This window comes from Cucurbita pepo, chromosome LG03, assembly GCF_002806865.2.
Source record: "Cucurbita pepo subsp. pepo cultivar mu-cu-16 chromosome LG03, ASM280686v2, whole genome shotgun sequence".
In the NCBI taxonomy this organism is placed as follows: Eukaryota; Viridiplantae; Streptophyta; class Magnoliopsida; order Cucurbitales; family Cucurbitaceae; genus Cucurbita; species Cucurbita pepo.
The window spans coordinates 13618696-13642490 of NC_036640.1; the positions used below are offsets into that span (position 1 = coordinate 13618696).

Below are 23795 nucleotides of genomic sequence, written 5' to 3' on the forward strand. Positions count from 1 at the left end.
TAGTATAAGACATGTTGCATACATGCATGCCTCAATATCGAGATTAACTTACCATCTCTGTGTTGAGTTGATGAGGTAGTCAATGTTGACCTTTAAATAACATATTTCTCCACACCACTTTAATTTACTCATTTAAGAAAAAGGAGCTTGTAAATCAATGGACATCCAAGATTTGAAAATGTATATATATATATATATGTGTATAAAACGAGAAGATGGGTTTTGGAAAGACCCACATGGAATTGAAAATAGGGATTCAGCTGTGCTGTGTGATCCGAGTCCTTCTTTTTGTACTCTTATTCTTTCTTTTCCTTCACACCACCAATCCAACCCATCCCGTTTCAAAGCAAAACACACACAAAAGCGTGTTCCCATGGTGGTGCCAAATTATACTTAACCACATTTACCCATCCCTCCCATCTCTCCCCATCATCATCATCAAATGGAACCATTTTTCAATCTCACTGAAGAATCGGATGCTAAAGCAACCACCTTTTGCACCTCTTCCTCTTCCTCTTCCTCTTCCTCTTCCTCTTCCTCTTCCTCTATCACCACCCCATGGTCACAGGAACGACAACCAGTTTCCCAGAAGAGAAATCAGAGGAGAACCCAAGAACAGAGCAACCACCCCATGTTCAGAGGAGTTCGAAAACGAAATTGGGGCAAATGGGTCTCTGAGATTCGCGAGCCAAGGAAGAAGACCAGAATTTGGCTTGGAACTTACCCAACGCCGGAAATGGCAGCCCGAGCCCACGACTCCGCGGCGCTGGCCATAAAGGGTCACTCTGCTGTTCTCAATTTCCCTGAATTAGCCCAATTCCTTCCTCGCCCGCTCTCCATGTCCCACAAGGACATTCAGGCCGCTGCGGCGCAGGCAGCGGCAGCCACATTTTCCACCGGAACCAACCATGAAGGTGGAGGAGGGGAAGCAGCGGAGAAGAGCAGGGAGCCTCTGTTTCCTCGTAGCGAAGGCGGAGACAGAACAGAGGACTCCACAAACTCCACCGGCGATGAGACATTGTTCGATTTACCTGATTTGTTCGTGGGAAGTTGTGATTTGAAAGAAGGGTTTCTGCATCAATCTTGGTCGTGGCAGTTTTGTGCGGCGGCCGATAATAGCGGATTTCGGCTGGAAGAGCCTTCATTCTGGGAACTCATTTAAGTTCCCAATACTTGTCTTCATCTTTCAGTCCCATCAAAATTCTGTTTCCAGAGGTGATGTATTTTTGTTATGATAAAGAAATGAATAACATGGTTAAATAAATAAAATAAAATTAAAAAAAAAAAAAGGAAATTTGGTCTTCCTGAACTCGTTCCACACTTCTGATTTATGGTTACCCTTTTCTGAAGAGGGAGAAAAGTTTCTATTCCCTTCTCTTTCAACGTTGGGAAGGTATCTACACCATATATTTTTCAATATTAATTACTATTATTATTTTTAAATTTAATGAAATAAATTATTTTAATAAAACTATTTTTTCCTTCAATATTTGGCCATTGGAATAAGACCGAAAATAATCCTAATTTTTTAATGATTTGGATTGTTCTGATTATGTATTTATATAGTATATACCTAAATTTGACAAATAACTGAACTACTAAAACTTAAAAAAAAAAAAAAAAAAAAAAAAAAAAAAATCAAATATTTTGATTGATTAGTTTAAAAGTCTAAACTATACCTTCATAATCCCTCGATCTACCGTTAAATCTATCAACTAAATATAAGTTGAAATTTGGCTACTAACTCGAACAAATATATATCAATTATCACAAATATGGTCAATGATGTGCTTTCTCCATCAAGTTTTGCAAGAGGATCAAATAAAAACACAAGTTCATCACATCAAGGCAGCTGGCTGCTATAGGAACCAGAGAGAGTAGTTGAATTGCAATTTTCCAACAAGTAGCAAACATAGAGACGTCATGTTCATACCATGAGACATTTCAATTCACAAGGTCCGGTGGTAAATGAGCTCATTCATGTTTTCTCACCATCATTATATCTTCTTTATAATATTCCAAATAGCCATCATTTTCTTTAGCTATTGGCCAAAGTTTAAAGGATGATATGAGATCCCCTTGGCCCCAACAGATGTATTGCGATACAGAAATGATCCTCATAATCTTTTCAAAGAAGAAATATTTAATTAAACAGTATTCCACTGCTGAACTGCACCACCAATGTTTTCTGATTTAATAATAATTGGAATATGACAAAAGTAAAGTCAGGAAGAAGAGTAGATTTGGAATAACACAATTATTGAATACCTTGCAAATGAAGTTAATTCAGGAGCTAGTTGACATCCATATTGCCTTTATTGAAGTCTGCATCACAACCAAAAACCATGATCACCATTCATCGCATTATTGGCCCTATGTTCATCCTCATTTTCAAATGAATAAGTAATGTGATGGAGGGTAAAAGAGAAACGAAAAAGAGGAAAGAATACTGTTAAGTAACACAGCCAAAAAGAATTATGGGCACTGACCCAACTGAAAAGGAGATAAAAGAAATCATACCCCATGTAGTAAGTTTCCTTCAAACTTGTTGTTATGTGAGTCCAAAAGAGGTGCAAAATGCTCAAGGAGAAATCATGTGACGCTTGAATCCTTCCGATCTGTGCTGTCCCCATTTTGTTCCTTATTGTTTCTCTCTTGTGTGGGTCTGTCCTTGAAGGGGCAAACCCTTTCTGTAAGTTGAACTACAGTAATGCTTATAAAAGTGAGAATCTTTCAGTACTTGCTTATCAGTATATAATTAGTCACAGCAACCTCATAAAATAAAAATAAGTAAATAAACAACAAAGAACAGCTCTGACTAGATCGAACCACCGCATGTCCAGAACAAAACATAGTCCTTTCTAGCTAACCAAATTTCAACCTCCGTACAGTAGGACCCTTCTTCTGGGGGCAATTATAATCATTACACCCAAAACATTTCACATGCTATGTTTAAGGCATCACAGCTTGATCATCAATCGGATTAAAGTGTCCTGTCCAAGTAGAAAATTTAGCAGTAGTCAACCTTTTGATCAAAGAAAATGGTAATCGCTAATGTTCTTGAGAACTGGGATTTGCAGATTGGTTGAAATGCCATTGAAGAAAGCTTCATTTTTCTCTGTTGAAAACTGCTTTAGGTTAACCAACCGCCGCGGTCCAAGGGCCAAAATGAAAGAAATAATAACAATGATAATGATAAATAAGATTAAAAAGTTGCCAAATAAACAAGCAAATCTTAAACTAACGAGCATCTTCAAGCAAATTGCGCACCTCATGTGCTGATGATAGGTTCGCTAAAACATTGAAACATGGATCCACAAATACATCAAGGAGAAAATGGGGAATAAATGTATAAGATAAATCAAATAGAAATATCAGCTTCTAGGACCTAACCAAGTCATGTACAAAAATTTTTGCCGGCAGGAGTGATGACGTTGTCCAACCAGCTGTTTTGAGAGGGCAAACCCCTTTGCATTAAGAACACCACTCATCAACTCTAGCTTCAACTGTTGGAGTGGGCGTGCTATTTTTTGGTTGAGCAAAGTAAAACTTGTTCGTCTATGTCCATCCATGGCTGTATAGCAGTGAGAAGCGATTCTGATTAATTCTGCAAATAATAAATTGAAAGCTTCCAGTTGCTCCAACCACATCAGAAGAGAAGGTAAAATAAATGTGCATCTTAATAAACTTTTAATAAAATATTAAAAAAAAAAATCTAGAAACAAGCCAAACGATCTAAATGATTTGCTTAAATTGCTATGCGTCAGACAATTCCATATTCCGTTCTCTCGTCTCATGCACTGTTTGCCCTACATTCTAGCATAGTCATACACGTAAACCTGTTTGTATTCCCATGTCAACTCTTGCCTCAACCAAATGGCCATGAAATGTGCACCAAGGGCGGCTGAGTTAAGTCTTACTGAAGGTACGTATGAGCAGTTTCAAGTCAAAAGAAAACTTGCTTGACATCATTGGGCCCAAAACTTGCACTACATCTTGGGCATTTGCGATGCTGACTCTTCAAGATATTTTGTACACAGGGATTACAGAACAAGTGGAAGCACTTTGTAATGACAACCTGCAGAGCCAAAAGAAAAATCAATTTTAACATGAAATGAAGAACAAAGGAAAAGACGCGGACAGAGATTTGTGAACATGTTGTAGTACTAAGAAAGAAAAAGATATCTTCAAGAACATGGAAGTACAAGATTCAAAGTTGAGGCATCAACACTCGATACAACTTGTTGAATCAAGCATAGCAATTTTGGTTCCCAAACATTTGATTTTACCATCTACAATAAGCTTATATCTTAAAGGAATTCATCTCCCAGCCACTAGCCATTTAAGATTTCCTCGTCGTAATATTTTCTAGGAAGCACACATGAATTCCAATTTCTAAGCTAAATATGCGTAAAAATCAGTATGCTAGAATAAAAAAAAATGTTACCTGCTTTCTACTGTCGACACAAATTTTGCAATTCACTATCTTTTCATATTCCCCAAGTTCCTCATGAAGCTTTTCAACCACTGATGAGCTTTCCATCTGTGCTTCAAGCCGTGAAGCTTTTCTGCCAACAACTTCTAGTTCCTCCTCAATTCTTTTCTTCTCAAACCTAAACAAGAGCTAAAAATCACTTGCATGCTCTATGAGAACAAAATAAAAGAAAAGAAACAGAAAATATCCACACCTTTCTTTTTCTAATTCTATCTGCAGCTCTGCTTGAGTCGTTCGACTTTTTTCAACTTTAGACTGGGATTGATCAAGCGACTCCCTTGTTTGTTGAGATGCTAGTTTAATATCCAATAATCTTTTTTGGATGTTTTCTAGGGTATCTGTGTCATGTAACTTGTCATCTTTAATTTTCTTAATATGATCCGAGCAGCCTCTCAACTGTAATATTAATCAAACTACAATGATAAATAAGCAAATATAACATGATTATTCAGAAGTAAATTACAATTCTCCATCCCTATAGTTAATGTTTCAACATTATGCTCATATTACCTGGTCTTCAACTCTAGCAGCTTTCATCTCAAAAAGTACAAGAGATGCATTGGCTTGCTGAATCTCCTTTTCCAAGGTCTGTTTCTCTATGAGCATAATCTCCTGCAATTGCCTTGCTCTCACACCTTCTAAAACAAGCTGAAAAAACAAATATGGGAAGGATATGAACACCAAATAAAATATGACCTCGCTACAGGCTCCATCATTTTGGAGCGGAAAGTCTTTTTGCAATCCCTCCTTTGAGAAAAGGTATGCCTTAACCCATTGTCCCCTAGGTTGCTTCGTTTGACTTCATCTTTTTTATGAATTTCTTTGTTTCTTATCACCCAAAAAAAAATATTCTCGTTACCATCTTAGTGGACGGTCAGAAACAACAAAAAGAACTCTTTCGCTGCATATAAACAGTTTTCCCTTGAAAGTTATGCTTGAGAGAAATAATTGATTCAATGGTTTCTAGGATACTGTTCTGGCCCAGTGGAAGAGCTTGTCAGAGTTCCACATCTTTTGTAGTATTTCGTTTTGTTTCTCCTCAGAAAAAAATTGAGATTGATATATATTACGATAACAATTACAAGTAAAATGTAGCTATATTGCAATATCAAGAGAAACCAATGTTAATAACAGTTCGATAGGGATATCTATCCCTCACAAACCATCACTACAGACTGACATCCCAAAGCTATGCCTAATCTCTAAACTCCCTAACTCCAAAAATATTTATAACCAATCCGCAGAACAAACTACCAAGAAATTACAATTATACCACTATTATGACAGCCAGACAGTAGTCCTAAAACTAAGAAAATAATGCATTTAAGACAGGATGACCAGACAGCAGTCCTAAAACTAAGAAAATAATGCATTTAAGACAGGATGACCAGACAGCAGTCCTAAAACTAAGAAAATAATGCATTTAAGACGGGATGACCAGACAGCAGTCCTAAAACTAAGAAAATAATGCATTTAAGACAGGATGACCAGACAGCAGTCCTAAAACTAAGAAAATAATGCATTTAAGACGGGATGACCAGACAGCAGTCCTAAAACTAAGAAAATAATGCATTTAAGACAGGATGACCAGACAGCAGTCCTAAAACTAAGAAAATAATGCATTTAAGACGGGATGACCAGACAGCAGTCCTAAAACTAAGAAAATAATGCATTTAAGACGGGATGACCAGACAGCAGTCCGAAAACTGAAAAAATAATGCATTTAAGACAGGATGACCAGACATCCTCCCAAAGGAAAAGCCAAGGATATTGTAAAACGAGGAAATAAAAAAGGTTCACCATGATTGTGCATCCACTGTTTCATGGTGAGGTTTGGATCTCGTGCCAGCTGTACTTCATAGAATCCTTTGGGCCCTTTGGAGTGAGAGGAATATTACCTTAATTTTTTGGATTTTGTGAGAACGATGAGGTTTGGTCAATTACTAGGTTTCATGCTTATAATTGGGCATCAAATTTCCAACTGGAACTGATAATTTTGGATTGGAGCCATTTTTTTTTGCAAAGTTAGGATTTTTAATGCCCTTTCAAGTACTTTTATTCTTCTCAATTGAAAGCTTCGTTTCAACCAGAAAAAAAAAAAAGAAAAAAAAAAAGAAAAAAAAAAAGTTCCATAATGCAGAAAAAAAAGAGTGCTGCAAACTACCATTCTCACATAGCTCATACATCACGGGGGCTAGTTCAAATGATTGAATTCCTTTTCTGTATTTGTGTAAGCCGTTGAGCATTGAAGATGATGAGGAAAAAACGTAGATAATGACAGTGAAGATTACCCCATTCACTTAATATGCAGAAATAATAGAAGGAAAATAAATTTTATCCTCATCGATCTCATAGCCTTAAAAGATGTAATCACCTTAATGTTGTAGTCATCTCTCTCAGTTATTTGCTGCAACAGATGCTGGTTTTGAGTTTGCATATCGTCATATGCCTGACCAATTGTCTGTCAAAGGCTAACAATTAGATTACCTCACAACGCCTCAGATGATCAAACAATCAGAGTTCAGAATACAAGAAAGTCACCTCAATTTCAGACAAGTACGCCACGTTTTCATCGCTTTTAGATTTTAAAACATCTGATAATCGAGTTAAATCCCTGAAAAATGAAGAAGATGAACACATGGTTTGAATCCCATATTGTTATATTGTTAGAGGGAAAACAACTTAAAAAGCTATCAAGCATCCCAGAATGTAACTGAAAGGCATTCACAGAACCATTACAGAACACAAAGTGCACAAAATTATTCAAAAAAATGGATCCAAGAATCTGGTTTCAGAGAACAAAAGAGGAATAAGGCAGTCAAGATCAAAGCCCAACCTTTTAGATGCTTCTAGCTTCTGTCTTAAGCGTGCAATCTCAGCTTCTGCAGCAGCTAGCCTTTGTTGAGATATAGCCTCAGCTTCATTTGCAGTCTTAACACGTGATTCCAGGTTGCGTTCATCCAGGGAGGACTTCAATGATTGAACACGAGCCCATGCCTTATATTCCAAATCCCTAGCTTCCAAGACTTCCCTGCAGAAGTAAATTTCTAAGCACACACCTAATATTTGTACATGCCAACACTGCTTTCATTAAATAAATAATAAATAAGTACATGGAATACAAAAGGTTAATTCAGCACGGAGAAAATCTAACTAGAATAAAATATGGGGACATTTCAGAATTCCTTAGCATACACAAATGAGAGAAGCGAAATAAAAAGTTTAAGTTCCACCCTTCATATCTTGTAAGTCAATTCAATTCTTTGTTTCTGTTCTTAGGAGCAAGCTGCTCACAATTTCTTTAGATTGATTGATTGGTACACACAGATTCTTTGGCGCTCTCTGGCATAATTGTGGCATAATTGAAATAAAAAGAAAATTAAACAATATTTTGTCTATACTATTAACAGATCTTTGAGCAATGAAGTTTATAGCCAAAACAAGGACTGGTTTTGGTAGTAATCTGCACCCTAGAATACGAGATAGATGATCAATTGACAAGCCATTTTCGACAACCAGGGAGTCATTTATTGTAACAATAATTCATGACATTGTAAAATATCATAAAACTAGAGTGAATTTAGATCACCCTACCTTGATTCAGTTGATTCACGTCTATACATATCAATTATGAGTTTCAAGTCCCGATTAAATTCTGTTAAATCTTGAACCTGCATCAACGTTTAGAAACAGAAGTTAAAAATACCCAATCTTTTGTAAATTACGAGCAGTGGGAGGAGGTTTGAAGCTTGCAAATTTTAGGTTTGAAGCTTCGCATATATTGAATAATATGTGTGTATATATATAAGAAACATACAAGAGAATATATTTAATCTACAAAAAGAAAAAGTCTCATTAAATAAAAATTATACCACATGCTATTCTGTAATAAGAAACACAGACTATATTAAAAAAAAAAAAAATCAATTACCAAGGAAAAGACGGTTGAAGGATAACTTGAAACCTAAAAGATGATAACTACTTGATTTGGCTAATGACTATTCCACATATTTTAGAACACACATTTTAAGAAATCAAATCAACAAAATCTTATCATAATTATGAAGTTTCAAAGCTTGCACCTCATTGCAGAATTAGTTACAGAGTCACCCTCATTGACAAAAAGAAAAGTGTAGCTCAAATGTCAAACAGACACATGCACCCACAATATAAGTTCAAGTGGCACTATATAAACCCTCTCAAGCCCACTATCATTACCTGTTAATAAGATTTCTATCTTTAAAATGCAAAGAAATGGAAAGAAAAATCTCATCGGAGAAGTTAATTATACCGTAGCTTGCAACTTCTGTATCTCTGCAATTTGATCCTTGGATTGGGATGACAAACCTTCACACTCCTTCTCCTGTATCAGTCCAAAAGAAATGATGTCAAGCATTCAATTCCTTTTCAAGTCAAGCATTATCAAACTCCGCCTACCATTCTATCAATAATACTAGAAAGAGATTGCATGAAAGCTCGCACAGAATGAACATCTGAAGCAGCTTCTTTGTATTTATGTAACTGACTTTGCATAGACCCCATTGCTTCTGGAAACGAAGAAACCAATGCTCTAAATTCTGAGACAATTTTTTTCCTTCCTGAAGAAAAACAACCCATTCGAATGGGAAAAAACCACTAAATCAATGTGGGTGGGCATGATATATTCTATGATCTGAGAAAAGCAATAAACACCATCCAACCTGGCTCTTTCAATACTTCAACCAGCTTGTTCTCAGTTGACATTTTTTCATCCTTATGTTTCTGAATCAGCATTTCCAGATCATTAATCTTAGTATCAGAGACAGTAGATGATCTTCTCAAAACATCAAGTATGTTATTTTTCACATTCAATTCCTTCTCCCTCCATATAATGTTATCCTTCTCAACCTGACGTTGGCAGAACATGTGTTAGCATCAAAAAGAAAAACCACATAATAAATGTCAGATTCAGGAATTAATGCAACTACCGACCAGTTTACAACCTGTAGTTTCTCAAATAAAGCCTGCTGCTCGTATACTTCTGATTTTAATTTTTCTATCCGATCTCTCAATAAAAGATATGATTGTGAAGCTGAAAGGCACTTCACGCTCTTCATAGTATTCTGTCAAAATAGTCAATAAAAATGTAAATTAGAACCAAAATGGTACATCCTTGTGATAAGAGTTTCAGGTTATATCATTAAAACATTTATAACTACAGTTAGGAAACAGGTGACCAAAAAAACCGTTTTTAAGTAAGTTCCAACCCGGAAATCAGATAACTGTTGCAACATTTTTAGTCGTCCTTCATGTAGACTGTTTAATTCCGCCAGGCGATCAACTGCTTGGTCCTGTAGTGCAGCATTTAACTAATGTCTTATTATTTCTCAAACAAAGAAAAGGAGGGGGAAAACCTATAGTCTAAATATGAAATCAAAACATGAAAACGGGGGGAGGGGGGCAATTACCTTCAACTCTTTGAGAGCAGACTCCATATCTCGAAGATCTTTTTGTTTATCTCTCACCTTACTACTGCTGGAATGTTTACCTGCTAGATTCAAAACAGGAAATCCAGCCTTTTTTGCCGCATCATGTTCTGCTCTAAGCTTCGTTAGCTTGGAATTGCTATCTTCCAGTTCAGCCACCGCACTCTCCAATTCCACTTCATAACAAAGAAAAAAAAAATTAAAACACACAGAATATCCAGCAGATAACAAATAAAAAAATCTTCCCCTTCAGATCCCAACCCCTGTATAATGTGCATGGCATTCCCTTTTTCCCCCTGTTTTGTGATAGGAAACAAAATACTTCATTCCTCAAATGAAACTATAAGAAGAAAACCCGTGGCAAAGTCATGAAGTTCTACAAAAATACCCCAAATTGGAAATGAGGGATTTTTTTTTTAATAAGAAACAGTAATTATCAATAAGAGATTGTTACTAAGATGTCACAAACATGTCACAAACACGATGGCACATTATTTTCTAAAAGTCTAGGACACAATTATTGAAGTATATATTTTTAAAAAATTTACATAATTTTTATGCATGGTCAAAAACTATACTTGATCTTATGCATCTATATGCTTAACAAAATGAGTTTCATGTATTTTTCTCTTAAAATTTATTACTTTTTCTACATCAATCTTTGTGTCTATTTATTGCACCTAATAAGTGTTTGACTTGATTCACTCTATACAACTAGCATTTAACATATGTCTATTGTGCTAACAAGTGACCAACATATGTCCAACAAGCAACGAACACGAATACATAACCCAAATTGAAGTGTCTGTACTTCCTAGATGACTATCGTATCTTCGACACTTCTACAAGTACGTATCTTTTCATAAATCACTCTTTACTTATTTGTGAGGGAATATTCTCAAAAAAAAAAAAAAAAAAAAAAAAAAAAAAAAAAAAANAGTTTTAAAGAAACCTAAAAGATCCTCATAAAACTAAGGCACCATGAGGTAAATCCTATTTTAGCAATTGATTATAAGACTCACGCTTGAAGATCAATTGAGGATATAGGTGTAGAAGATAAATATTGTTTTGGATTATTGAAGAAAAGAAATAAAAGAACCTTTCAAGGAGTTTTGAGGACAAATGGAAGTTGATTCTTTTCACAGCCATCTTTTACTTTTTTATATCATACTTCACTTTATATTAACACCAATTAGGAAGGTTTCTTTCTGTAATTCCAACTGGAAAGCTGTTTTCTAATCTCAGTTTGCTTGGTTTCAGAGCACGCTACTCTTACCTCTGGTATTTCTATTCCATAATTTTCAATAAAGTTGTCTTATGAATAGATAATTTATTTACAACATAGAGATATGCTGAAATAAATCATGTTTCATTTCCCCTTACATGTTCAATAATACCCAAATGGTTAAGATGATGCGTAAAAAGTGATCAAACCAAATGGCTTAAAGTGCTAGGGGCACCAAGGTACCAACAAAAAAAACAGAGTAATGTTTTTTAATATAAAAGGTACAGATTCAATCACATGTATCTATCATGTGGCGTACATATACAACAGCAAATGATAAATCATATGAAATGTCCAGAAGCTACCTTTTAAAGCTTTTAGCTCAGCTTTAGTTTTTGCATCCAAGTCCCGGTGATTCTGCAATTCTTTAGCCAACACCTTCTGCTTAAACAAAAAATCCTTGACTCTCAACCTCATATTTCTTACTTCTTTAACCAAGTCACCAGATGTCCTATTCCTGAATGAATCTAACAAAACAACCAGTATGTATAGAGAACTAAGAAAGAAACTAAATGGAACAGAGAACGACAGCAGATACAGATTATCACATTAGCATTCACGGAGTCCTTTTATTCATACCATCTATTGGGAGCTCACTCAACAATGTGGCATGTAAACCATCCTTCAGATACCAGAGATTCTCAATTGACGCTTCTATATTTCGCTCGATGGTTTTGGTCTTCTCACAAGGTGATTCTGTTTCTTCTTCCATGTGCTTAGTGGAACTATATGATGAGGAACTTTGAGTAGCACCTGTTTCTGCCAGCCGACTAAGAACAGCATCTTCAAAGCTAGACGAGGATCCATCTAGAAAGCCATTAAGAAATATTAAGCATTCATAAATAATAACTAGCAAAACCATGGACCAAGATACAAAAATGAGCAGAGATTCGTTTCTGTTAAAAGAGACAAGAAACCAACAGAACATGCAGACCATCTTTGTTACTCAAACGTCTTATAATAGTTTCAAGACCAGTAGACTAAATACAACGGGACTATAATAACAAGAGAATTGAAAAGCATACACCAACAAGCATGAAACTAATAAAAGTTTAGAACCTCACCCCAGCTTGTGCACTTCCCTATAGAGAGCCTCTTACCTTTTGTGTGTGTGTGTGTGTGTGTGTGTAGGAAACAATATTTCACTGATGATGTAAAATCTCAGGATACTGGACACTCTATACATATAAATGTACTACTACAAAAAGAGTTATTAAAAAACAATCCAATTAACCTTACAAAAAGCCTTGTATTTCTAGTTTCTTTCAATCCCTTTTTTTAGGCATTTACAGCCTCTTCCTCATTCTTCATGACTGGCAGGCTGTTACTCATTAGTTTTGTTGGGAGGGGACCCTCTCATCCCCTGCCCGTAGGTTGTATTCTGTGTCTTTTAATATACCCACGTGTTCCCTATAAAATTTATAAAAAAAAATAAAAATAAAAATAAAAACCATTTTCCTCTTTCAAGAAATACATTGGCCAGTTCACTAATCGCTTGAAAAGCATTTTGTTAAAAATCTAGGCAACCTCATGAAAATCAAAATAATTTCATCAATGATCCATAACACTACTAATTTAAAGTTCCAGAATCATTAACTGGTAAAATGGTATTAAAAAAATATAAAATAGAATGTTGGAAACCTATACAAGATACCGGGAAAAAAGTATATATATGTCCAGATGAACAAATCATATAAGGATGAGAATAATCGGTCCAAATAAAGGATGAAAATCCCCACCTACAGCAGCTATTGATTGTTCACCATCCTGCTTGCTCCTCCACCTTCTCATGCAGACAGAAGACTTCTCCAATCCATTAACAAGCTGTTGCAAAATGAATAAACTACATTTCAAGAAATTCAAAAGATCACATGGCATGTCTAGAAGATGATCAGTGATAGATATAACAAGTACCTCCTCCCAACAGTTTTTAACTACAGCCACTGTGATGTCATATGGCTCTTGTTTCTCCTTCAAGTGAGCATATTTATTCTGAAGAGATTTGTACTCTACCTTCTGAACCTCTAATTTCTGTATGAGCTTCTGGTTTTGGTATTGAAGAACAGCAACATCAAGCTGCAAAGGACAGAGGGAAAATGTTCGGACCTAGTTTTGAATTTCTTAAATAGTAACATGCACACAGATCATGAAAAAGACCAGCATAGCCTTTGGTGTTATCCATTCACTCAATGCAGACATTATGTTGAAGGGGTCCTTCCTTGATTCATAATTCAATAGCATGTCATTTTGCTATTGCTTTTTTTTCTTTTCTACCGAAAGTAAATTAAGTTGGAAGAACTAATAAAAATCTAACTATATATTCATTACCCTTTTCCATCTGATGATGAAAGTTGACAAGTATAGAGTCCTCTTAACAACAAATGAAACCATCGAGAGAATAAATGCACAGATTATTAGAACATAACAACGTTTTGCAGGAGAAATAAGACTTTTGGTATGAGATGAAAATCCAGATAACAGCACTATTGACCGTAAACACTTGGAAAGAAAACCAAAGAATGCACCTAAAACCACCACTGGTGAAACCCAATTAAAATAATGAAAATATAGAAAACATAAAATTACTGCAAAACAACTTTCATAGGTCAAAACTTCCAAACACGAAACAAAATAGACTTACAACAAGCTAAGGACAATGTTAGATTTTTCAAAAACAGAAACAAAAAATTTATAAACTAAACAAAAACAAAACTTCCCCAGTATAAAAGAAATAGAATGAATTAGAACTCAAGACTCCGTTAAATATTAAAAAAATATATCCAATGTTGAAAACCTAAAACCAACAAAGTTGGAGAAATAAAACTTCAATAAAATTTAACAAATAAACACAACACACAAACCTCTTCCTCGTTTTTTCCTAAATTGCACACGGATGCGCAATAAAAGCATGTTAATACCTTATTGTCCAAAAGTAAATATCTCACACGCATGTCAAGGGCATACAGAAATGTGGGGATATTTTTACATTCATGGGTATACAGACATTGCGGCATACTGGTAGTCTTCTAAGTATCCAGTTTTATGAAATTTTAGAAGCTATGAAGAGAGATCAACATGACGAATTCAATGACAGGGAAAATTAGATATTTGTACAATACAATGTTTATAACAAAGATTTATAAAGAATGCTAATTACTGAATTATGTCAATTGAAAGAACTAACATTCTTCTAAATTACTTAATACATTGCAACATATGATTCAATTGGGAAAAAACATGCAATATTTTGAACTCTTTAATTATTCAATATGAACGCTAGGTCTCTTTTCCAAATCTCAAGCCACCTTAGAGAGAGTATCAAAAAGCAATTTGGATTTTCTTGTGCTCCGTACACCACTAAAGATATGCACAAGTCATGAGTCAAGAATTAGAAATTCTCGTACATAGTAGCAGTCGTTCATGATCTTCTTCTCAGAAGATGCCTTTCCTCCAAATTCTAACAAGACCCGACAGAAATTTAAATTGATTACACTAGACTAGGCAGATATAAAGATTTATAAAGAATGCTAATTACCGAATTATGTCAATTGAAAGAACTAACATTCTTCTAAATTACTTCATACATTGCAACATATGATTCAATTGGGAAAAAACATGCAATATTTTGAACTCTTTAATTATTCAATATGAACGCTAGGTCTCTTTTCCAAATCTCAAGCCACCTTAGAGAGAGTATCAAAAAGCAATTTGGATTTTCTTGTACTCCGTACACCACTAAAGATATGCACAAGTCATGAGTCAAGAATTAGAAATTCTCGTACATAGTAGCAGTCGTTCATGATCTTCTTCTCAGAAGATGCCTTTCCTCCAAATTCTAACAAGACCCGACAGAAATTTAAATTGATTACACTAGACTAGGCAGATATAAAGATTTATAAAGAATGCTAATTACCGAATTATGTCAATTGAAAGAACTAACATTCTTCTAAATTACTTCATACATTGCAACATATGATTCAATTGGGAAAAAACATGCAATATTTTGAACTCTTTAATTATTCAATATGAACGCTAGGTCTCTTTTCCAAATCTCAAGCCACCTTAGAGAGAGTATCAAAAAGCAATTTGGATTTTCTTGTACTCCGTACACCACTAAAGATATGCACAAGTCATGAGTCAAGAATTAGAAATTCTCGTACATAGTAGAAGTTGCTCATGGTCTTCTTCTCAGAAGATGACTTTCCTCCAATTCTAACAAGACCCGCCAGAAATTTAAATTGATTACACTAGCCTAGGCAGATATAAAGTCCTGAGCCTGGGATTCGTAAAAGGAAGATGGAAAAAAATAAAAATGAAAATTCAATATCTCTAGTCAATATGAGTTTAGAGAGAGGGGGAAAAAAAAAAAAAAAAAAAAAAAAAAGAAGCTAAACATGCAAAGCTGTTCAATAACCGTAATAATCTAAAGTGAAACCGCTGGCCAGGTTAGACTTACAAAACCTAATATCGAAGCATAATAAGTTCGAAACAGTTAGAAACTAATTAACTGAACGACCATACCTTTTTGTCCTCGGAAATGGGCAAGAAGGGCGCTTTCTTGGCAGTAGCAGCGGTTGGGGATATGGTGCTGAAGTGACGCCGCTTTCTATCTGATTCGACGGTGCTCCCCATTCCCCCTTACACAGGCCACAAGAGCTTGCCACCAGGTCCACTCACATAACCTCTCTAAAGATTGATTAAGCGCTTGAAACCCTAATTCAGAGGACCACGCTTCTAGAAGATTAATCACTGTTCACTACTCCAATCCAAAGCCCTCCTCGAGACAGTATATTCCTCCAGAAAATCCTAGAGCTAGAAGAGTATTTACACAGGACCTAGCAGCGTCTTTAAGCAACAAAAACCAATAAAAAAAATGATTGATTAAGCCGCTCAAACCCTAACTAAGGCGAAAACCTGTAAATAAGAATGAAACTCCAAAACCCTCAGCTCGGAGAACGGCAAGATTTGACGGACTTAAGCTGGTTGTGATGCGGCCTCGCTCCCAGTTTGTGGTGGCCGTGTGTTCGCTCCATGGAAGGGGAAAATGCGGAGTCGTGTGCGTCTACTGGTCTGGCAGGGCCAAAATTCCAATGGCGTCGAAATTGTTTGAAGGATTGGGGGTATTTCTGGAAAGTGGAAATTCTATCTGCAACAGAAAACCACGAATTGGAATCTGTCGTCGGCATTGTTTTATACTCCTCAATATTTTACTCAAAATTGTGCTGGCCAGTATTTGTATTAATTATTTTGCCCTTCACAGAGTTTTTCAATCAAGATCCCATGTAATTTCAACTTTATTATCGAATTATATTTTTTAACCACTAATTTTGTATTTTTGTCTTTTTATCTGTATTGATATAAATATATTTTAAACTCCTAGCAGATTTATAATTCATCGCACACAAAATAAACAAACGAAATCAAAGTATAAAAATACTGACTTAGGCATAAACGATCAACCTGCTTCACCAATGTGGGTCTACATGACCCAATACACGATGGTTTTTATTGCTCTTCAAGCATCGCCTGTTTTTTCTATCTAATTTGTTGCTATCTGTCTGCGGAGTCATCGCGGCTTTAATACTACTATAACTATCGCGACCCATCAAAGGTAGTGATATCTCAAGCCAAATTATATACAGAAAAAATTCCATTCTCACCTACACATAATACTAGGAGAATGAAAAATTGAAGCAAACAGACCCGACGTCAATGCTATTACTCATCCTTATTCGTCGACTCGTGTTTTTTCTTTTGCCCAACTTCAACAAGCAATGTCAAAAGTGCCTCACACACCTGAGATGCATCTGCTTCGGAAGCGTCGTCATAGAGAGACGAATAAACCATCCAGGCATGATCTAGCTTGCGTTTTGGACGCACCACGGTGGATCCGGGGACTTCAGCATCACGGCAAGTTACAAGTCCATCACTCTTCTCGCGGTAGCGCATCTGCAGCAGCTGTGCGCAGGCTGCCATTGCAGCTCCCAGCGGTACCACTACAGGGAGTTTTGCAGCTTCTGCAGTAGAGAGTGGGGCTGGTAGTTCTGCATGAGCAACACGGGACAAGGTGGCCAAAACAGCAGGTGAAATGCTGGCTTCTGTGTGGAATGATACCACAGGGAGTTCTTCTGGCAACTGGTGCTGCATTAGAAATTTCTTCCTCCTATCATACGTTAAATCTTCGAGAGCTTGCATGTCGCCCTGCATAGAAAGCAAACAAATCATCGGACTTTTCTTCTGGTTCAAATTTCAAGCGGATCAAGTGCGTTTTTGGAATCTAAGCTATACAAATCATCGTTAAAAAACATTGATAAAAGAGGTCCCTGCCCTCTACTGCTGTCTGAAATTTCTTCATATTACTAGTCATGCTAGAAAACAGGAACGAGAAGCTACTGATAAAGAACGAGAGACCAATTTGATAATATATAAAGCCCATGACACACAGACACACAGATAGCTAGCATATGCGTTACCTGACAGGGAGGAAGTTTTTTTAAAAACATCAACTTGTAAGGTAAGTTGTAACTTCAACTCACAATAAATATAGGAAAGAATCTTGAAAAACAATTTACCTATGCATACCTTCATCACTTTACAAATCAAAATCTCCATAAGCTTCCGTACGTTCACATAGTCACCAAGCTGTCCTTCCCGCAAGATATCAGAGGCTATTGGACTACCGCCATATGGACTTTGAGCTAATGCCAAGCCGGCAACTTTTTCTCTCAAATCAGACCAATACAACGATAAGGCAGCTGCTGCATCTACTCCCCCTTTGCTGTGCCCAAGAATTAATACACGTTTTCCAGAACCCCAATATATTTCTTCAACATAGTCTTTGATCTCTCTTGCATTCCTCTCCACTGAAGCCTGATTATAGATTTTTCATTGTTTAGCATGATGGGAAGAGAAAATACAGAAAGGTCAGAACTTTGAAGCAAATCAAAATACCTCACTATGAATCTTGGCAATATGACAGGTCAGACCCATCTTTGAGAATTTCGTTTTTGTATCAACAAAATACAGTGGTCCATGGTTGCTGAAAAGCCCTACCAGTTACATGAGTTAAAGCCGCAGAACCAGGTAAGTATGTTTCCAAGCAAACCACTAAAGCATCTAAAGCAAAAAAATTGTTTAAGAAAGTGTTCCCTTACTGCATGTTAAAATTGAATTACAACAAAGAAACCAAGGATTTAAAACTAGATCTGGCAAGTCCAATCAAAATTCAATTTGACACTTCTATCTATAATTAAACTTTGTTCCAAAACCTCAAACTTTTAATGATTCAATCTTCCCACTTTTAATTCAACGTCATGAACAGTTCAAATTTTGTGTTTCCGTATCTAGGATTTGGTCACCTTGCCTTGATGACCAAAGGGAGGTATGAGATATAGTTCCTCGTATGATAACATGACTACAAGTCGACAAATACTGTATTTGATCACTTAAAAAGAATCGAAGTTCATAACAGCTTTATTGCCTGTATATTTTCATTAACATAAGATTGCAACTTAGTTTGGCCAAATGATCGACAGATGCCCAATTCACATGCATTGTCAAATATTAACCAACAAAATTTACCTGGAACCAGCAAGTAAACCACTGAATTAGGTACTTTGTGAATACCATGCCTGACAGAAAGAAAAGTGAGGCCACAATGTAAATTTATGCAAGATAACTAGTACAAAAGCAGCAGCAGCAGCTATCACTCATAGTACCTGATATCTTCCAAAATTTCCATAAACCTATCAGTTCCATCTTCAACCGAAGGCATTCCAGATGCACTTTGAAGCCACCCTATATCATCTGCAGATCCACGTACTGTCCTCAAAGCTCGATCAATAAGGCTGAATAAGATTGAGCATTACAAATGAAACAAACAAAACAAAGGAATTAAGTTATACGTATCAAACTAGACAAAAACTAGTCCACCCCTAAAATTCTCATTTGGTACATATATTTCCGCTTAATTCGGAACAATACCCTTGAAAAATTGACATGCCACTCCGACCAGTGTTATTTGACAACTGGAGACCACCACTATGGCCAGATGGTTCTTCAATTCTGGTCCTTGAAACTTCAGTATATACAGGGGGAGCAGCAATTGCAGCTACCTCTGATTCAGAAATTATTGATTGTGTAGCACTAGAGTTTTGATTTCCATTAGTTCTGGCTGTCGTTACTGCAGACTCTCTGGAAGAAAACGTCACTAATTCCTCTTCATGTAATGCAGAACTCCTAGGGTCTCTAAGCCCAGGGTCAACTGAGACCAAATCACCATAAAACTGTCACCAAATTAGTAGCACACAAGAAAAATACTAATAAAGACAAATAAATCCAAGTAGCGAGAATGGATGGAAATGTAAACCAGTGGTTAATAAAAAAGTAAGACATAATATCATTCGCACTTCTAGATCCAGGCTTGGTTAAATTGAAAACATTATAATAAACAATGATAGAAAAGTAACGAGTAAAAGAAACTATAAAAATATCCATGGAAGTAAACAAAAACAAAGAAAAGAATGAACCAGGACATGGAGAATTATTTTTAATAATAAAATAATTTTTAAAAAAACAAAAAAAGACACATGTACAAGCAGGTTGTAGAAGGTTCTAAGTCAACAGATCAACCAACAACCAAATGAACAAAATTTGAAAAGGTTGTAAAAGTTTCAAACTAATGGAGTAATTTGTCATAGAAGACACATGCAGAAGAAGGTAAATTCAAGAACGACATAAGATGAAGGTTGTTGAAGAGATGAAAGCAATAAGAGAAACACAAAAGAAACGGAAAGATAAATACCAGAAGAATCAGAAAAACAGCCAGTAAAGTACGAAGTTGTTTGTGCCACATAAGAAGCAGCCTCGTTGAGAACCGATACAGAAGTAAATAGCTGAGGAATAAGGCCCTCAATCAGACTATCATTGTCTTCCTGAGAAAGAGAAATTGTTCAGAGGCTATATATATGAAAAAAAACAGTGAACCATGCAGGTAGTAAGTTCCAATAGCAGATAACACATCAGCCACCAAAAACTTAGTATCAGGTAACACAAAGAAAGACCGTATCCTACCATCAGCCGAAAAGAAGGATAAGCTTTTTATCATGTTTAAATAAAAACAGTCATACGCACAAAACAAGCATTTCCTGCTTTACATTCATACTTGTGGCACACAATTTTACGAAGGAAAAAACAAATACATCATCAGTAGAAGTAAAATATTTCACAGAGTAAAAAAGATGCCAACAATTCCTGAATTTCTCTTAAGACTTCTTGAAGAGGCATTATATGTTATTTAAACCACTTATGATGTCTCATAAATGAGAAGATAAGTTAATTTTTCAATAATTAATTTCTTGTGACGTTGATTTCGAGAAGGAATAATGATGCCAATGGTCTTAGCTAGATTTCCAAGTAACTAACTCATTCATCGATAGAAATTCCACATTTCTTCATAAGTTGTATCATTTTTTACGGCAAACCAACTTCCATCAAGAACCACGAAGTAATCTTCTTCTTCCAGATTTCTGATTTCGATTATCTTCTCCCTGCAAGAGTCTGTGGTCATAAACCTTTCAAGACAGGCAGAGATAAAAATAAGAGCCTCTTGTTTTATAAGTTTCCAAAATGGTTCTAGCTTAATGAATGACATAATGTACAGGAAGCTTCGAATTGCAGTTTCCCATGATGATTGCTGCAATTTATATGGAACTTAACGCATTGTTTATGTATTGTCACAAAGTTTATGTAGGAGCCTACTCGCAAATAGAAACACTAGCAATGTAGTTCAAGTAAGTGAAACATTTCATAACAACGTTTGCTTCTTAACTTCGAAGTTTCAAACGCTCGAATACTTCTAAATGAATTTAGAAATGCGAAGATTATAAACAATCCTAAATCTATCAACACTAAACTGCCATATCAATTGATAATTTCAAAACGGCAAAAATAAATACAGTAAACTCCTATAAACTAAACGATCTGGTGCAGCTGACAGTATTTACGAGTTCACAAAATCTTAAACTTCTCGGGGGAATTAAAACCATAAAGATGGCGTAAATAGGAGGAAGCAAGAAAACCAGGACGATTCACCTAACGCATAACTTACCGCAGATGGATTGTCTGATTCCCCTCGTTTCGTATTCCCGCATTCCCTCATCCTTGAAAAGGGCGCCTTCGTGGTTGATTTGGGCTGAAGAAGTAAGACGGATGTAGAAATCCAAATAAGCTTTCCGAACAAACGAATTGAAATCCAGTGACGCAATGGAAAATCACGAATGGAGGTTGGATCCAGATTCGAGACCGCCGCGAGGCAAATGATTTACGCGGGAGGTAAGTCGTGGATTGGGCGGGGCCTCCGCTGCTGTAAATGATTTGGAGTCTGGAGAAGGAGAAATTATGAAGTGAAAATTGTAGGAAAAAAGTAATATATTACATTTGAAATTGATTGGTTAATGGTCGTTTCGACATCTGTCCTCATTTGTTGGCGACTTTGAACTATTTTTCCCTAAATTTTCAAATTAATATGTATAATAAAGTGAATTAAAATTTGCACTTAGCTTCATCATTCACGATCCAACATAGTTTTCAAATTCAGAATGAACGTCTTTTAATCCAAAGCTAAACTCGTTTTCAGTTACAGTAAAGTTAAAAAGAAGCACATTTTTTGTTTTCCGTGGGTTTCTCCAGATCACAAAGCATCCGGCGCGGCGGGGGGCTACACAGCCATCAGAGGCTACGAATGAGAATGCCTTCGAAGGTAATGCCCGGTCCAAATGCCAACGCCAGTCCCCATTCTTCCCCGTCCTCCCTCTTCAGCTTCTCCCTCATCTTCTCAATCACATAGAAGATGGTGTTGCTGCTAACATTCCCATACTCCATCAATGCCTTTCTGCTGCATTCCAGCTTCTCGCTTTTCAACCTCAGAGTTCTCTCTAGTTTATTCAGAATTGCTGGGCCACCAGGATGGACTGCCCAGAACAACTCGTTAAAATCCACCAGCTTTCCCTTTCCCATCAGCTTTCTGCAGAAGCCCTCTATGTTGTCGTCTATTCTCTGTGGAAGGTCTCTGCCAAGTTTGAAATTTATACCCTCCTCAGAAAGCCTGCCATCGATCACATAGTGGGTGTCTGGCAAGAATTGCTGGATGGCATAGTTCAGCTCCATGAAAGGAGACTCTTGCCCCGCCACAGGGTCTGCTCCAATGATCACAGCTGCAGCTCCATCTCCAAAAAGTGCCGCCCCAACGAGGTCATATGGGCGTGCATTGTTTGGGGGACGAAATCCGAGTATTGTAGTCTCGGACGTCGTCAACAAAATGCGGCTTCCTGGGTTGTTTTCTGCTAGGTCTTTGGCAACCCTGAGGCCAGTGACACCACCATAACAGCCTAGAAAATACAGCATCACCCGACCAACGTCGTTCTTCAAACCAAGCCGACTGGCAATGTAAAGATCCCCACCGGGCAAGCGGATTTCACTAGAAGAAACATACACAATGTGGGTGATATCTTCCACAGGCCTCCCCCATTCCTTAATGCAGGCTTTGCTAGCTTCAGTGGCCATCTCAACAACTGCAGGGTTAGCAATTTCCAACCTCTGTCGAATGGTGGGTGAGCCCTCTGTTACAAGCTCGGGATACTTATCCAAGATCTCTTTGCACATGACAGTGTATCTCGTCTTCACAGTGGTCGTTTTGCCTGGGATGAGAATAAAGAGAGCTTAGCTGCATGCTTACGAAAATGATATTTGAAAAGCGGTTAAAGAGAATGCTTGTATCAATATATTCAATGCAACATGTTTACATAAACGCTCCAACTTTTCCTTCACAGTTGCATCAACGCATTTTGTATCACGAATGTAGCCCTCCACCAAGCATTCTTGAGGAACGAGTTGGCTAGGAAATGCCTTGCCTATTGCAAGGATGGCTGCCTTCCCAGGCGTTGGAGCGCGCCTTGCCCGTTCATGATGGAGCATAGCTGACCCCTCACAACTCGTTTTTGACATACTTGGGAGCTTAAACAAGAAGAGTATAGGGTGTGTGTAAAGACCTGAATGAATCAAATCAGAGAGACTGGGAGAACTTAAATGGGGCATTGCATTACCCACTTTTTCTTGGAGAGAAGTTGGTGAGACGAACCATAAAACCAAATCCCAACTTACCATCCACACCCAATATGCATGACATCTAGCCCCCCACCCACGCACACACACCCCCAAGAACCTCAATTTTTTCCTCCCAAACTCAGCCTCAACAGAAACTTTCAATTCATTGATGGACTCCCGCGTCCACCAACCGTCCACCACTAATAAATATTATCCATCTTGACTCATTACGTATCGTCGTCAGTCTCACAGTTTTAAAACGTGTCTACTAGATACACGTTTCCACATCTTTATAAGAAATAAAGGCATTCGCTCTTCCACTTATGTGGGATCTCACATTCACCTCCTTTGGAGGTTACATTTTGTGTCCGTGAATAAAACATATATTTTCATGAAATTGATTGTTTCGAAACAAATTTATAAATAAATAAAAATTATAATGGAACAT

At 36.7% G+C, this 23795-nt stretch overlaps 4 protein-coding genes across 6 annotated transcripts; 1 reads left to right on the forward strand and 3 right to left on the reverse strand.

Moving 5' to 3' along the window:
• The first annotated feature begins 177 nt into the window (after window positions 1-177).
• LOC111790225 (ethylene-responsive transcription factor ERF039) lies at window positions 178-1394 on the forward strand. The gene has a single exon (XM_023671075.1). It carries the CDS (start codon window positions 443-445, stop codon window positions 1160-1162), a length of 720 nt encoding a protein of 239 aa, XP_023526843.1. The 5' UTR covers window positions 178-442; the 3' UTR covers window positions 1163-1394.
• A 1845-nt stretch (window positions 1395-3239) lies between these two features.
• LOC111790224 (E3 ubiquitin-protein ligase BRE1-like 1) lies at window positions 3240-16430 on the reverse strand. 2 transcript variants are annotated; one of them, XM_023671073.1, is made up of 19 exons: window positions 15767-16426; window positions 13160-13321; window positions 12985-13069; window positions 11825-12052; window positions 11551-11712; window positions 9943-10136; window positions 9742-9825; window positions 9478-9597; window positions 9196-9382; window positions 8933-9093; window positions 8787-8858; window positions 8090-8166; window positions 7332-7526; window positions 7037-7109; window positions 6870-6956; window positions 5006-5143; window positions 4689-4891; window positions 4448-4613; window positions 3240-4078 (listed from the first exon to the last, which is right to left on the reverse strand). In XM_023671073.1, the coding sequence occupies exons 1-19, from the start codon at window positions 15875-15877 to the stop codon at window positions 3947-3949; spliced, it is 2637 nt and encodes an 878-aa protein (XP_023526841.1). In that variant the 5' UTR covers window positions 15878-16426; the 3' UTR covers window positions 3240-3946. The 2 variants fall into 2 exon arrangements, with proteins under 2 accessions (XP_023526841.1, XP_023526842.1); XM_023671074.1 differs by lacking the exons at window positions 3240-4078; window positions 4448-4613 and having other exon boundaries at window positions 4827-4908; window positions 15767-16430.
• Window positions 16431-16665: 235 nt separating this feature from the next.
• LOC111790226 lies at window positions 16666-21635 on the reverse strand. 2 transcript variants are annotated; one of them, XM_023671076.1, is made up of 8 exons: window positions 21354-21635; window positions 20049-20178; window positions 19229-19508; window positions 18964-19092; window positions 18827-18876; window positions 18197-18294; window positions 17828-18115; window positions 16666-17446 (listed from the first exon to the last, which is right to left on the reverse strand). In XM_023671076.1, exons 1-8 carry the CDS (start codon window positions 21402-21404, stop codon window positions 16964-16966), a joined length of 1509 nt encoding a protein of 502 aa, XP_023526844.1. In that variant the 5' UTR covers window positions 21405-21635; the 3' UTR covers window positions 16666-16963. The 2 variants fall into 2 exon arrangements, with proteins under 2 accessions (XP_023526844.1, XP_023526845.1); XM_023671077.1 differs by having other exon boundaries at window positions 19229-19530.
• A 148-nt stretch (window positions 21636-21783) lies between these two features.
• LOC111790228 (type III polyketide synthase A-like) lies at window positions 21784-23353 on the reverse strand. The gene is made up of 2 exons (XM_023671079.1): window positions 23047-23353; window positions 21784-22941 (listed from the first exon to the last, which is right to left on the reverse strand). Exons 1-2 carry the CDS (start codon window positions 23336-23338, stop codon window positions 21974-21976), a joined length of 1260 nt encoding a protein of 419 aa, XP_023526847.1. The 5' UTR covers window positions 23339-23353; the 3' UTR covers window positions 21784-21973.
• Window positions 23354-23795: the final 442 nt, after the last annotated feature.

Coding starts and splice junctions, on each gene's coding strand:
- LOC111790225 (XM_023671075.1), top strand. CDS start 443: ATGGAACCATTTTTCAATCTCACTGAAGAATCGGATGCTAAAGCAACC.
- LOC111790224 (XM_023671073.1), bottom strand. CDS start 15,877: ATGGGGAGCACCGTCGAATCAGATAGAAAGCGGCGTCACTTCAGCACC. Junction 9,383..9,477: donor CTTTATTTGAGAAACTACAG/GTTGTAAACTGG, acceptor TGCCAACGTCAG/GTTGAGAAGGATAACATTAT. Junction 4,614..4,688: donor ATAGAATTAGAAAAAGAAAG/GTGTGGATATTT, acceptor GCTCTTGTTTAG/GTTTGAGAAGAAAAGAATTG.
- LOC111790226 (XM_023671076.1), bottom strand. CDS start 21,404: ATGAGGGAATGCGGGAATACGAAACGAGGGGAATCAGACAATCCATCT. Junction 20,179..21,353: donor AATCAGACAATCCATCTGCG/GTAAGTTATGCG, acceptor TCTCTTTCTCAG/GAAGACAATGATAGTCTGAT. Junction 18,295..18,826: donor GGTTTACTTGCTGGTTCCAG/GTAAATTTTGTT, acceptor TGTAACTGGTAG/GGCTTTTCAGCAACCATGGA.
- LOC111790228 (XM_023671079.1), bottom strand. CDS start 23,338: ATGCCCCATTTAAGTTCTCCCAGTCTCTCTGATTTGATTCATTCAGGT. Junction 22,942..23,046: donor GGAAAAGTTGGAGCGTTTAT/GTAAACATGTTG, acceptor TTCTCATCCCAG/GCAAAACGACCACTGTGAAG.